The sequence below is a fragment of the Rhinolophus hipposideros genome, assembly GCF_964194185.1.
Source record: "Rhinolophus hipposideros genome assembly, chromosome: 1".
Lineage (NCBI taxonomy): Eukaryota > Metazoa > Chordata > Mammalia > Chiroptera > Rhinolophidae > Rhinolophus > Rhinolophus hipposideros.
The window spans coordinates 65,403,169-65,417,530 of NC_138047.1; the positions used below are offsets into that span (position 1 = coordinate 65,403,169).

The 14,362-nt window shown below is 37.8% G+C and overlaps 1 protein-coding gene across 8 annotated transcripts in view; it reads right to left on the minus strand.

Moving 5' to 3' along the window:
* FAM13A (family with sequence similarity 13 member A) overlaps positions 1-14,362 on the minus strand; it is a 274,476-nt gene that overhangs the window by 25,456 nt on the left and 234,658 nt on the right. For all 8 annotated transcript variants that reach the window (XM_081042945.1, XM_081042944.1, XM_081042943.1 and 5 more), the window contains one exon: positions 7,041-7,188. In XM_081042945.1, the coding sequence (XP_080899071.1) occupies positions 7,041-7,188 (148 nt within the window). The remainder of the gene's footprint in view (positions 1-7,040; positions 7,189-14,362) is intronic.

A 14,362-nucleotide genomic window follows, 5' to 3' on the forward strand; every position in this document is an offset into this window, starting at 1 on the left:
GTGACATTTATTTCTATTTACTGCAAGACCCACCTGAATATATTCCTTATTAAAAAAATCTTATCTAATATATTTTAAAGATAGATCTCAGATTATGTAGGGTATTTCATTTGTAATACTCTATATGCATATAAAAAAGTTATGCATTTTAAATACATTTGTGGATTACTGTGATTTACACAAGGCTAGAATTTGGCCATGATTTTAAATTCTGGGATTCCTACAGTTTGAATCATGGAACTGTTCCTTCAGCTATTAAAGTATTTATAAAGTTTACAAAATCACCTTAAACAAATGTTTACTCAGTATTTTATTTAAAAAGGTCACATTATAATAGAGCACTAGACCTGGTTGAGACCTTGAATATCATCTAATCTAGTAATTTCTCAATATGGCTGCACATTAAGTTCACACAGGGAGATGTAAATAACTCGTAACGTACAGGTCCTCACACCACCCAATTAAACACAATTTTTAGGTGAGGGCCCAGATATGTAACACACACACACAGACACACACACACACACACTTTCAAAATCTGCACAAGTGATCCTAAGTGCAGTCGGTTTTGAGAAGTACTGATTCAACCCAACAGATTACAGATAAGGAAACTGAAACCCAAAGAAGTTAAGAGCAAATACCTAATCAATGACAACATTTGGGACCAGAAACTAAATCTCCTGACTCCAGGACAGTGCTTCAATTTAGAATGTGCCAGGCACTTCAATAATAAGGATGACTGTCTGAAAATTTTGAAGACCCCACTGTGTAGTAGGACAGATAAGCACATTTAAAAAACAATTAACTTCATGTGGAATGGGGTCCACAGGTTTTCAAGATTTAAAGAAAACCAACTTATCTGGGAACACAGATGATAATAGAAATATTTTGAAAAAATGAAAGCAGTGTTGAAGACACCGTCTTGCCTACGGAGTCTTAAAAAGTGGTCGAGAACATGTTGGCAGATTTCCTTGGCTGAAGCAGGAGATGCGCAGGTGTTGTTCCATCATTTGCACTAACGCTATCAGTCAGCTCCTCCTCAGTGGCAGGGCTCGGATACGAGCAGCTCAGAGCTGCCAACATAAAAGTAAAAAAAACAGACTGAGAGGTGAAAGGAGGAGGGCATGAGTGCAATGTAATCCCTAGAAAAATAATAGAAATGTTGTGTGAAATTGCAGAAAGTGGAACTACTAAACTGATCAGATCACATCTTCTATTTCATGAAACAGCAGTCATTTTCTGCAAGGACGGAAATGAATGGAACCAGGACAGGGAAAGGGTAAGGTGGCTTGAACAATAATGCAGCAGGCAATTACCTCACCACTGAGAGGCAAAGGAGCAAAACAACCAGGGTGCAGGGCAAGGTGGTTCAGCAGGACACAGAGCATCGACAAAACAAAGTCTGATGTTGATACTGGCATATGGGTCTGCTGGCTAGTTTGACATTTCTACTCATCAAAACTTAGTTGGAAGAGGTGTTACCTTAGATCCTGAAACCCTTTAATCTGTCCAAATCTAACAGAAGATCTCTTAAAAAAAAGTCACAATTAATCTTTGATTTAAAATTTCAACTACGTGGTCTCTGTTTGCAAAACACATGTCTGTGACCGTTAACTAAACATGGCTCCAGTAAAAGATACACTGTGATTTTGAATTCAATATAAAATACTAATCATGGAACAGAATTATGCTTGTCTGAAGCTTTGGGGCTCACACGAGGCCACCTATCAGAGTTCCTTTTTGTTAGCACGGCTGTATTAGGTGGCTCCACTCTTGACCAATCACTTCACTGACAAGAAGACCCAACGTTGTTTTTCTAGTGTCACCAGCGGTATATATGAAATACATAGCTGAAGAAAGTCTAGCTTATGGGTGACATTTTCTCTCAAAGCATACAGTTGTAGTGAATGAATTCACTTATTTTAAAGTGAGAAATGTAAAACCATTATGAATTTAACAAAATACGAAGAAAGGTATGTTTGATCTTTAGTCTGCATGTGGCACAGAAGTGGTTTCTCACCTATGCAACATGAAATGCTTAGATGATTTCTCTCTCCTTTTTCTCTCTTTACTTTTATTCTATACAGTCTTATATAATTTAAGGCTCCTATTCAAGAGTTATAAAATTACATGTAATACATAGATCAATATAACTGAAGAACCAATAAAACCTACTGTTTCTTCTGTTTTAGTTTGAAATGATCTAAAAATTCAAGGCTACCTCATGTTTTGATAGTTGGAACTCAATAAAAAAAATGAGAAGGAAGCAAAAAGAACAGTGTGTACATGATATGATGTCAAACTGCAGTACCTGCACAGAGTCAGTTCTGAGGATGCACTAACAATTACCAATTGCTGGTATTGGAAATAGTTTATTATTTTAACCAGTAATTTTAGAACAATAAGATAGACAAGGATACTGTAAGAAAATTATTCAAAGGAAAAATAGAAAAGATTTGAGGCTTCAAATTGGATTTTCATCTTAAAGGTCCACATAAAATAAATGTGTTTTCATAACTAGACCAGAATTCCCAGGATACAGTGATTTTGACTTTAGCCATGTGTCTTGTCACAAGGAACTCTGGACATAAGTATGGCATGTCTCTCTATTAAACATTAATCCACCCAGGTCAGCCGACATAACAGCAGGTCAGAAACAAGAGAGATAAAAGCTGTATGCTTGCTACCTAAGTAATAGGTTCTGGGGGAATTCCAATCCAGACACTACAGCACACATAGAAATAAAGGAAATAAATTCACTGCAGGTGGAGGGAATAGAGCCCTGACTAATGTCACTGGGACATACATACTCTCTGCTTAGCTGGCTAGATCCATTTATTATGCTAGAGAAAATTGGCTACCAAGATGATTTATTTCTAAGAAATCCACACAGAATTAAGGGCACTGATGTTTTCCACATGTCATTTCCAACTACATTTTATTTAGAGTTATTTCTATTTGGCATGATGTCATACTGACTTTCAGGTGCTAGGTGGTATTGCATATCCCAGACATATAGTGATGTCAGCCCCACTGGGGAGGGTCTTTACTGGGGGAATCCTTTCATAGAGTTTCCCTTGGTGTTCCAAATTTTAACCTTAGAACAATGGTAGTCCTATGAAATTGTTCAAATAGTTTTGCAAAATATCAGAGTTAGAAGGAACCTTAGTAGGCAGCTTTATTAATTCCATTTTAATCCTTACATTTCATATATCTGCATTGCCCCTATCTGTCAATGTAATAAGCAGACCCTCAAAAGCTTCTTTTAAGGCATTAATAAACGTGTGGAACAAGTTAGGGCTTTACTAACTTCGATCCATGGATTTGCACATGTAAGTGCAGTTGCTTCATCGGTTATTAATTCACTATCCTCCCTGACTGTCTTCTATCCCTTCCCCATTTCTGAGAGGGCTGTCACAAGTCCCAGGTAAAGGTCCAGGGGAGGCCTTTTCAAATGCACCATTTCCCTAATCCAGAGTCTGAAAGCAAGCAAGCAAGAGAAGAGGTTGGTGTGGCATGATTAGTCCTTTGGTCAATCTGTGGAGGACCTACTGATGATTGACTCCGCTGTGCTGTTCAGATCCATCCATGGTCATTACGGACAACTGGGCTCTGACTTCAAAGAAGGCGAATTTAGGTTGGTTTTTTGCCTAAAACTAGACTTGGGAGCATTTAAGGAAGATGGTGGAACATCAACTAATGTTCACATGGTGCCTTCTATGCCCACACTGTGGTGGGCATTTTGCCTGTATTACCCCGTGTAACCCTTGCAACCAACTTACTAAGGAGATATTACTATATCTATTATTCATTCTTATTGAATTTCATACCTATTTAAAGATGGGGAGGCAGAGGCCATCTTTAGTAAACATGAGACATGTTTACTAACTTGTCCACAATGCTGGTTAAATAGTAGAGCCAGGCTTTGAACCCAGGATGAGTCTGGCTCTTAACTTTATGGTACTGCCTGCCAGGATACCTAATTGGCATGGCTTAGAAAGAGGCATCTGGGTGAAAGTCAGGAGACTTTTTATCTTGAATCATCATTTTGCCTCTTTTGGTCTCAGCTTTCTTTTCTGTATAATGAGAGGGTTCAGTTGTAAGGTCTTTAAGATCCCTTGCTACTTCTCTATCATTCCTTTAGAGAATTTCCTTTCCAAAGTTATTTTGGATAAGCAGTAAGTGATGAATAAGATACACGGAATATTTTATGCCCTTTTAGAAATGTTCTTTTAAACTAATTTCACCAGGATAAATATATAAGAGTGTAGCTGAGTAATTACATGTCAGTATTTCCACAAATGGTAACCCCAAATCCACATGAAATGGCGAATTAAGAACGTTCTAATTATACAACTCTGAGGGGCTTTAAATAACAAAGAACAGTATTGATTTGTGTATTTAAGAGGGTAAAAACAACAACAACAATAATGTGGATAGATCAAATAATGTGCCCCAATACATAGCTACATGTATAAGGGAGAAAAAAGATAAAGCATGTGTTATTTATCTGCCAACCAGCATGATTAGACTCTGATCCTATATTCACTTTGAGAGGTTTCCACTCTCTGTAGCCTATGGAATCTACTGATTAGTTTCATATCACTTTTCCTTTTCCTTATACAGTATGTTCCAGAAACCAGAGAACATCATTTCCACATGGGGGAATACACTGTAGGCTGCTCATTTAGTACTGTCTCCCCTGACATTCTATGATTCTACATGAATGAGAGTATGAACTCTGGTGTGGGGACAGGAAACAAATAAGCAAACCAAAAAGAGGGGTTTGCACTCCATGGTGGCTTGGAGACTGGTAGTGGACACTTAGAAATGGATACTGGCTCATATGGTTCTGGTAACAATCACTTGCATTTACATATTTTATTGCATTGGTTTCACATTCACAGTGTAAATTAGTGTAAAGTTTATTCCTTACTGGAAAGTCACCATTTTGTCTGTTTCTTATTGAAGCTATAAAAAAAGGTGATATTTTAGTGATTGGACTTATTGCTCTCATCTTAACTATGCTTTACGTAAAAATTCCTTTATTTTGACTCTACTTACATTACTAAGTATATATTGACTATAGCTATGTTACTGCTGTAATGTAACTTGGAAATTTAAAATAAACATATGATAAAAAATGGTCACTGAAAGCAATAACTAAATGATCTAAATGGCCTTGCAATGAATCTGTGTAGATTTTTAAGATATGCAAGTTCAATGACAAATGCAGTAACTGGCAAAAAAAGTTAAAGCAAGTCATTTCATAAATTAAATGGATAACACAATTTACATTCCCAAGACTATTGAAATGTACTTTTCCCAATGAGCTTTTTTTATACCATTTAGTTTCCCAATACAAAATAAAATGTTGGTTCCTTCATACTATTATTATTTATCTAAAAGAAAATTTCTTTATATTAAATAATGAAATAGTTTTAATGAAACTATAAGTTACCTTTCAACCATTCTGGAGAAAATTTTCAGCTTTATATTTGCCTCTTAAGTGTGCTGGGAGAGATTGTAAATTTATGATTAAACAAAATAAAAATGATCAAACTGAGTCAATTTTAGGAGGAAGAAGAATCTACCTGCCCTTTACTGAATAAATCATCAAGATAATGAAGCTAATTTGAATTCTACTCCCAAATCCTAGTTTTTATCTAGTGCTTTATGTTAATATTATGAGGAGACCATATTATTAAAACTCAAATACAGCATTTGTTTTGACTACTGCTTTTTTATTTAGGTGACAGTGGCTACGACAGTACTATTTTTTTTGGGGGGGGGGAGTGTTGTTTCTAACGTATGAATTAAAACCCTATCTGATTATTTCAAACTACACAAAAGAAGAATGGCAAAACACTACCAGGGATATATATCACTTACATTAACAACAAAACACCCTGCATTTTTCCCCCCAGTGAATATATCCTTAGCTGGGAAGATCTGACAAAATCTCAGACCTACTGCCTAATTATGAAAAGAAGTAGAACACGAATTTTAGATTGAAAAGAGGGAGAGCCAGGATAAAAACGGCTGTCACGTCATTAAGCCTGGGGTGCCAGGCTCATAATGGAGTTGCTATTTTTTACCTTGAGGTCTTTTTAGATCATCTTTTGGTCCTTCATCTAAGATCATTACCGTAGTAATTTTTGTTTTTTAAAAAAAGGGGGGATTGGTGGGGGAGACGAGGAAACCCAGGCGCTTTACAAAAGGCTGCTTTTTCATACTTGTGATTCTCTGCGAAGTCATTGTGTTAAGTCACGCTGCTGCTCTGAACTCAGAAGCATGATTTCTCCTTTGCAGCCTCCAAACACGCACGCTCTATGAGGTGTACGGGCATTCATTTTGGACACACATTGATATGTGTTTGTATAGAGCGAAAGAATAGATGAGGCTGCTACAATATCCTTCCTGAAATACAGCTTTGAAGAGGATACCCTCTTCTTTCTCACAAGAACATTTCTAACGTTTTTGTCAAGTACCTAGAAAAACCATCCCAAAACACTGTATTACAGGCTTTCAATAAGAAGCACTTTTAATTCAGTGTTCTCTTTGATAAGCAAGTCCCTTATTTTTACTAACCTGGATTTTAAAAAGTCTGCCCATTAAAACAAATGCAGAAGCAAAGCAAACCAAAATAACCCTGAAAAATGGCATGTAGTGGGGGGGGGATTGATTATACTGAGATGAAATCCTAAATGCATACTAGTTCCTTATGATGCTGTTTAGAGGGACAATGCACACATATAAGCACTCCCGGTGAGTTAAAAAGAAGAAAATGGACTGCAAGGTGACACTCTGATAAAGGGCAAGCACATTTTCTTCCTTAGACTGCAATTACTCTTGGCAGCACTTAATGTGACACATTCCTATGCCAGGGAAAGGGTTTTCAGTCATTTAGAAATGCAGTTACTTCTGTACACATAGCTCTCACTCTCACCCATACAACTGCACAGTTACATGCCTCTCATTTATGCTAATTTATATATGCTTTTGCATTATTAAATCATCCAAGTATCAGATGACCCTACCTGTCCAGCTCTTCTCGTCACACAACGCGGTCAGGTCCAGCTGGGGCACCTCAGAGACAAAGCTCTCCTGCTGGGCGTCGGCATCCGGAGTCCTTTGCAGTTTAGTGTCAGATATGCTGGGGTGCTCCTGGATCTTCATTGTGGGGCTCTGCAATAACAGCACAGTGTCCCCAAATATCTACTGCTCACCAAAACCCCAAAATGTATGCAGCAATTCCACTCCTTCTGGATGAAACCTCCCAAACCACAGCTGCTGACGCACCCGGCACAGAAATCAAAATCATAGCCTGATGCCCCCTGGATACTAGCTGGCCACTTGCATGCACAAAGCAACTGTCCATCTGCACGCCTTTTAACTTTTCTTCTGTGACAAAGACAAGATGATTTCCGAGGGTTGCTCTTCCTGATAACTGCAGGCAGCTGACAGTCTTGATGATTACTGACTGGGGCCAGAAATGAGGGAAAAGAGTTTGTGTTTCCTTAAAGGAGTATGGCTCTCCAGTCTGTAAATAACAACTAATCAGCTACTGCTGTTGCTAAGGCTGTAGAAGCAACACGGTGTCTTCTGCATGCAGACTTTTCTGCCCCTTGGGTAAACAGTCCTTCCAGGCCAGGAGCAGAGGCTGTGTACACGCGTGCTCTCCCGCTGGCCCTGCAGACTTAGATCAATTAAGCGCGGGGCTGGCTGCACATTCCCAGATTTCCTGTGGTTGTTTTCTCCCCGACTGTGGGGAGAACAGACTATTTATGGAGGAGCTCTGGGTATTAAAGCATTGTTGCGCAAATTCAAACAGCTCAGAGGTTTGGCGTCTTATCTCAGCTAGCAGTAAGGAATACGGACTCTGGAAATGAGCCAGAATTACACAGGGAATACTTAAAAAAAGAAATTTTTTTTAAGTAAAAAGCCAAGAACTGGCAAGTCGGAGATGCATAATTTGTATCTTACAAATATGCAACTGTCGCTTATATTCCTACTATTCATCTACTTGAGTATTAACTACTTGGCTACACTTGGTTTTGCTTATTTGTGGCACCTACGTCAGGCTAGGCTATCTGGGGGATGGGAAAATCCTCCGCCAAAGGCTGCTATTTTAGCTAAGTGATTTTATGTTCTAAAAAATTTCATTGAAATTAATTCTTTTTTTACCTTAATCTTTTGGAATCTTGGAAACCCAACCACTGTCCCTCTCCCCTCTCTCATAAAATTACAAACAAAAGTATTTCCTCACATATATTTTTCAAGTAACACTTACCTCAAAGATTTTCTTTTGAGAATAACTGGAAATTTATTTTAGCAAATATACCATCAGTAAATGAAAAAACCAGAAACATCTGGAAATCATAAGTGATTCCATAGTGAGAAATGTTCTTATGCTTAAAATAAAGCACTACGAAGACTTCCAGCTACTTTTAATAGTTCTTCAATCCACTTTGTTATCATCAGGGGAATAGACAGGGCTTTTACTATTAAGAGTTCCATGAAATGGTGCATAAGGACTGACATTTTCTTCACATTTGGGATAAAATGAAATTTCATCAATCAGTTTATGACACGATACTATAGAAATGCCAAGTAAATCTGGGGTTTTAAGACTCTTTAAAACTGCTGTTTGTCTATTGAGAGGAAAACAGATTATGCATTTATACTCCCCAAATTCTTTGTTCCTTGAGCTGAATCCTAAGTGACTTAGGGTCAAATGACTAAATCTGGTGCTCAGCTTTTTAAAAGTTACAGGGTCAATCTGTCACCTGTCGCGTGTGTGTTACAATCTGCATAATACAGCATATAACTATTTTCTCAATAAAGATTTCTGACACTTGTTAGAGACAAAACATGGTAAGAATATAAGAAATATGATTCTATGTTTATCTTTGGCATTTTCTTCATGAGGAACACACGCGTGTATCAAGCCATGGGTGCTGTTCTGCAGTGGAAAAGACATGGATTTTGCTCACAGGCAGACATGGCTTTGAAGCATGCCTGACATTTGCTAGTGTGGTGCTAGGACTGGGCCATGTCACTTCTCTGAGCCTCGCTTTCCTAATCTATAAAATGGCATTAGTAATACCAATATTGGAAGGTTCCTCTGAAGATCTGAGAGAAGGTATGAAAAGCATTTAGCATGGTGCCTGGGGCATAGGAGACACACAAAAGGAAGCTATCATTTTATTATTATTAGGCACCCTATGAAGATGGGTAAAACATTGCCCTATCTCAAAGTGCTAGAGAGAAGAGTTGGAGACAGTCATATACAACAGCAATTCGAGGTAAAACATGCCACAACAAGGGTGCAGCAAAATTTTAGATCCATTATAAAAAAATATTAGAGCAAAGAACCACTCATGCGGAGTGGCAACAGCAATTTGTGTCAGAGCGGTTGGGAGGAGGGGCAAGTGCAAAGGCAGTCACGACATCAGGGTTTGCTGGGTCACAGCAAGAGAGGAGTTTCCTGGTGGTCAGCCCTCGGGATAGGGAAGGGGGGATGGCAGATGATGAAGGTATCCAGTAAGCAGAAGATGGACTACGAAATAACAACTCATCAGCTACTGCTGTTGCTAAGGCTGTAGAAGCAACATGGTGTCTTCTGCATGCAGACTTTTCTGCCCCTTAGCCCCTCACATGCTGGGCTAAGTTTGGATTTTACCCTGTAGTAGAAATAGGAAAGCCATTGAAGGATTTTTAAATACAGAATAAAAATGGTGAAATATGTGTTTCCAGGCTGATGGCCTGCAGATGGGAATGGATGCTGGCGGGGAGACCTAGAGGCCTAAGAGCTGGGTTGTGCAGGCAGCCGGGTTCTCCTCCAACAGTTACTGACTCTGCTCCCTGCAGTGCCTGCGTCCCCTCCGGCTACTCAAGAGTCCTGCAGTTCCTGATGCCACACATGGCAAATCCTGAAATTCCATACACATACAAACTAATGTAAAAATGAATTACTTTTAATGATTGCTACATCTCAATTGGCACCAGTTTCAAAGTAAGAAAATTAACATTAGAAAATTTTCAATTTTCTTTCTCCAAAATGTATGAATTTTGTTCATTCTTTTAAGAACATGGTGTGAGGCATCCACTTGGTACTGGGCTCTGTGTGAGACACTCAAGCGTCCTGCACTGAGAAATCTGACATTCAGTGCAACAAGTTCAAGTACCTTCAATGGAGTTCTGAGGACAGTCCATTTTGGTGTGATACAACAATGCACGACCTTGTGAATCAGTGAGCTGCCCTTCCAGTGTTCAAATGAAGTCTAGGAGTCAGGCATGTGGGAAAAGGAGAGATTACCACCCTGGGTAGATAACCCTTGTAAGATTCTATTACTCTAACAAAGAGAATCAGGTCAAAATTTTACAAGTTTATTCAATTATAATATATGTCACATATTATATATGTATAATAGGGTTATCCATTACATGTCAGGTGCTATACATACAAAGACAAAATTTATCTACTCATTCATTCAAGAAATAAATTTTGAGTACCTACTATGTGTTAGACAGGAACAAAACTTCAGTGGACACAATAAGGTCTCTGTCCTAATAAATCTTACAGAAGGGGACAGTTAATAAAGACAAAAATGTCAGGGAGTGATATGGACTATGGAGAAAAATAAAGCAGGGTAAGGGGGATGATGAAAGTATGGGCCAATGTCTGCCATTTTATACTGGGTGGTAGGCGTACCTTTTCTGTAAGATGACCAATGAGCAGAGTCTTGAAGGAAATGAGTGAGCATTCTGTGGAAACAGCCTCCCAGGAAGAAGGAAGGCAAGTGTAAAGGCCCTGAGGCATGATCATTTTGTGTATGTTTGAGGACTAGCAAAGAGGTCAGTGTATCTGGAGTCAGGGCCAGTGTATATGGGTGTTTAGTATGTGTGCTGTACCACATATAATGGGGTATCATGCACACTAGAGACCTATATTAATTTACTGGCACTTCTGGACTTCCTGGCTGATTTCCCAAATAGCAATGGAGAGGTCCCTCCTACATAAACCCACACCAGCTTGCACAGCCATGGCCCCACTTGGCAAGGCACTCAGTCACCAGCACACCCCCATGCGTGGCCCTGTTCTGCTCTTACCAATCCTGGAGGTTGCTTTTCACATGCCTGCTGTTCTCAGAGGCCTGATTCCCCATTTCTGGCTTGCTGGTCTCTGAACCTGGCAGACTGCCTTGCTTGCGGTCCGAGAGTGGGCTGCTGGTGTGGGCCCAGGATTTATGTGCATGGGGAAGCTGTTCAGTCTTGGTAGCAATATACTAGCAAAAAAATATATACTAGCAAAAAAACTCTTCCTTCAAATATTAGCTAGCCTTGTCTGGGTTCCGTACTCTCTACGAGGGCTTATCATACAGTATCGCACTTTTCTGCTTGCTTGTTTCTACTAGTACATTGTTAATGTTAAAATGTCAAGGACATTCTCAAATACCAAAATAGGTTTGGTTTCAACTTTTGTTGTTTATACATCTTATATCTTCAGTTAAATCAGAGAATGTACAAATTAATTTCACCATTTTCAACCAAGATGTCACATAGCAAAGTCTTGTCAAAAGTGTTGCTCCAAATGAAAACACACTAAAATTCAAGTACTGAAATAAACCGAGTGGCTCTTAGGAGACACATATGGTATGGCAGATAGGGAATGGGGTTTAGAGTCAGAGATGTGAGTTTAAATATTAGCTTACTAGCTGCAAGGTCTTCAGTAGGTAAGATCTCTTGTGGTTCAGCTTCTTTGCTCTAATACAAGAACAAGACTTCATAAAGTTTGTGGTGAGGATTACAAGAAAATCATCTATAAAAGCAACTGATCCATAGTAACAGGGAAAGAAATGTTATTTGCATTTATACCCTATCTCCTTTCCCATTCATTCATTTGGCAAGTGAGTGTTGAACACACACTATGTGCTAGGTACTGGGATGACAGGAACTAACAAGATAATGATTAGAAGAAAAAAAAATTGTAGCTATATGGTGACGGATGTTAACTAGACTTACTGTGGTTATTATTTTATAATATATACAAATTATTGAATCATGCTGTACACCTGAAGCTTATATAAAGTTATATGTCAATTATACCTCAATTAAAAAAAACACAAGTAATAGAAGTCAGTGTGGAAGGGAGACATAAGTGCTAAGTGTCATGCTTGTTCTAAAAGAAATACCTACATAGGATGCTATTGAGCAAACACCGAGCTCACCTTGCCTGGGGCCTCAGGTGCCCTCTTCGTTCAGGTTAAGAAACCATTAACTACTAGTCTATCCACTGATCTTTGTTAAGACTTGTCCCTGTCTTGCTGGGTCTGGCTTCTTCTATCCCCAGACTACTGATCCTGATCCTTCTCTGGCTTTAAATAGTTGACAAATTTTGTTTTATCCCTTCACCCTCCCTGCACAGGACGTGGATAAGTAGCCTAACTAATAGCTTACCAGAGCCAGGAATAACGAGATCATAGAGTGTACTGGACAATGCAGTTTGCACAGGAAGGAACCACACAGTGTTCATGGAAGGACCACATGGAACCATAAATATTTACTATTTGGCCTGACAATAGAGGAAAATGGACATAACAAATTTCCCAAATCAATGTGAACAGCAAAGCTTCAGCAGCCTTTCAAAACTGGATTGAACTGGAAGTGAATCTGAACAAAATAGAGCTTTTTAATTTTTCTGGTTTTAATATTATTACCAATAACAAAATCCTAAAGCTTCCATGAAATACAGTGAAGCTGAAATAACAAAGTCATCCATTTCATAAATATTTGTTGATGGGGCTGCTTCAGAATGAATCTCAAACTTTATCAGGACAAGTAAAACTCTGCACTTAAGATCTTGTGATAATTTTAATTCTCAGTTTTGACTGGAAAGCCTTGTCTTCTCTCCTTTTTCTCCCTCCTGTTTTCTTTCTTTCTGTGTTTTTTTTTAAGCAGGATAAGAAAAAGGGAAATAGTCTTTTGTTTATTATGAGCTTCTTATTTGTTATCAAAGGTATGCTTCTAAGCTTTCCTAAGCAGTAGGCTTAGAAGGCATAAAGAATGTAAAAATATCTTGAAAGAATTTAACACTTCATTTACCTTAGACGAGTGATATAAAATGACCTCTTCCAGATAATATAATACCTTTCTATGTATTATTCTTACATGTTTTGTTTTCTGACAGAGATTAAGTATAAGGTTATAGTTTGAATTTTCTGGATTTTACATGAAAGCATAAAATATTTCTAGAACGGGAAAATACCTTATCAGAAAGAATCAAACTGAAGTGTAAGGCATAACCTCTAATGTAAACTGAACTCTGTATTTTTAGTGATATTTTTTAGAATCCAGAAATTGCTAGTTTTAAGGATGACCTCTCTTCTGGATACTTTCAGTTATTAATTTAGTTTAAAAATAAACAAAAGAGTAAATATTCTGGATTCTACAATGAGCTAGGTTATCCTTTATATCATTTCATACAGCCCAAACAGGTTACTTTATTAAAAGGTCGGCCTTTCCAATCCTACTCAAAGAAATCATACTTTAAGTTTTGGCATTTTTGAAGCGACTCTAAATTTGTTTTTTCATTATCAATATGTCACTAAATAGATTTTAATACAAACCACTTAAGAAATTCTCTTTTTGGATAAAATTAGTTGCATAATTAAAAGAAATAAAAAGACATGCAACAAAGGGATAAGCCTATTTTCACTTTTCAACACATTCATTCAAATAAAAACACATTTAACGTTGCAAAATCATTATTTAAAAAATAAAGTCACAGTTGTGCCTGTATTTATTTGCCTTTGAGAAGCAGACTTTAAGACAAGCCTCTCTTTGCTTATCTATCCCTTTAAAAAGTATTTCTGAGGCTGAAGGTTAATGTTTCTCATTCTAATGGAAATACTAGTCAAAACAAGAAAAACACTACACCTTTCCCTAGCAGCTGTCATTTGCTGTATCCTGCATGAATCTAAAGAGCTTACAAGGAAAATTTTAATAACAATGAGGATAAAATCTGCCTTAATGGAAAACGAAATTGGAAAAATTATCATATCCATTCATTGAGGGCATGTAAATTTTGGCATCTCAATCTCATTCTACAGGAGACTTGAAATACAATACCAGCTAAACAGAATTTGAGGAGAGGTAACCAAAGTCTAGACTTAATTTTCCTCTCTGAAATTTAGAAATTATTTGTGGTATTACCAGAAGACCGGATGAACTATTTCGGTTGTTCAATAAGTCCTAGAAAGTGCTACATATATTAAAAAGTAAAAAATTACAACAAACTAGAAACAAGGGAAAGAGCTTTCAAAATGGAAGTTGGATCTTTTCACAGCCCTTCATTAAT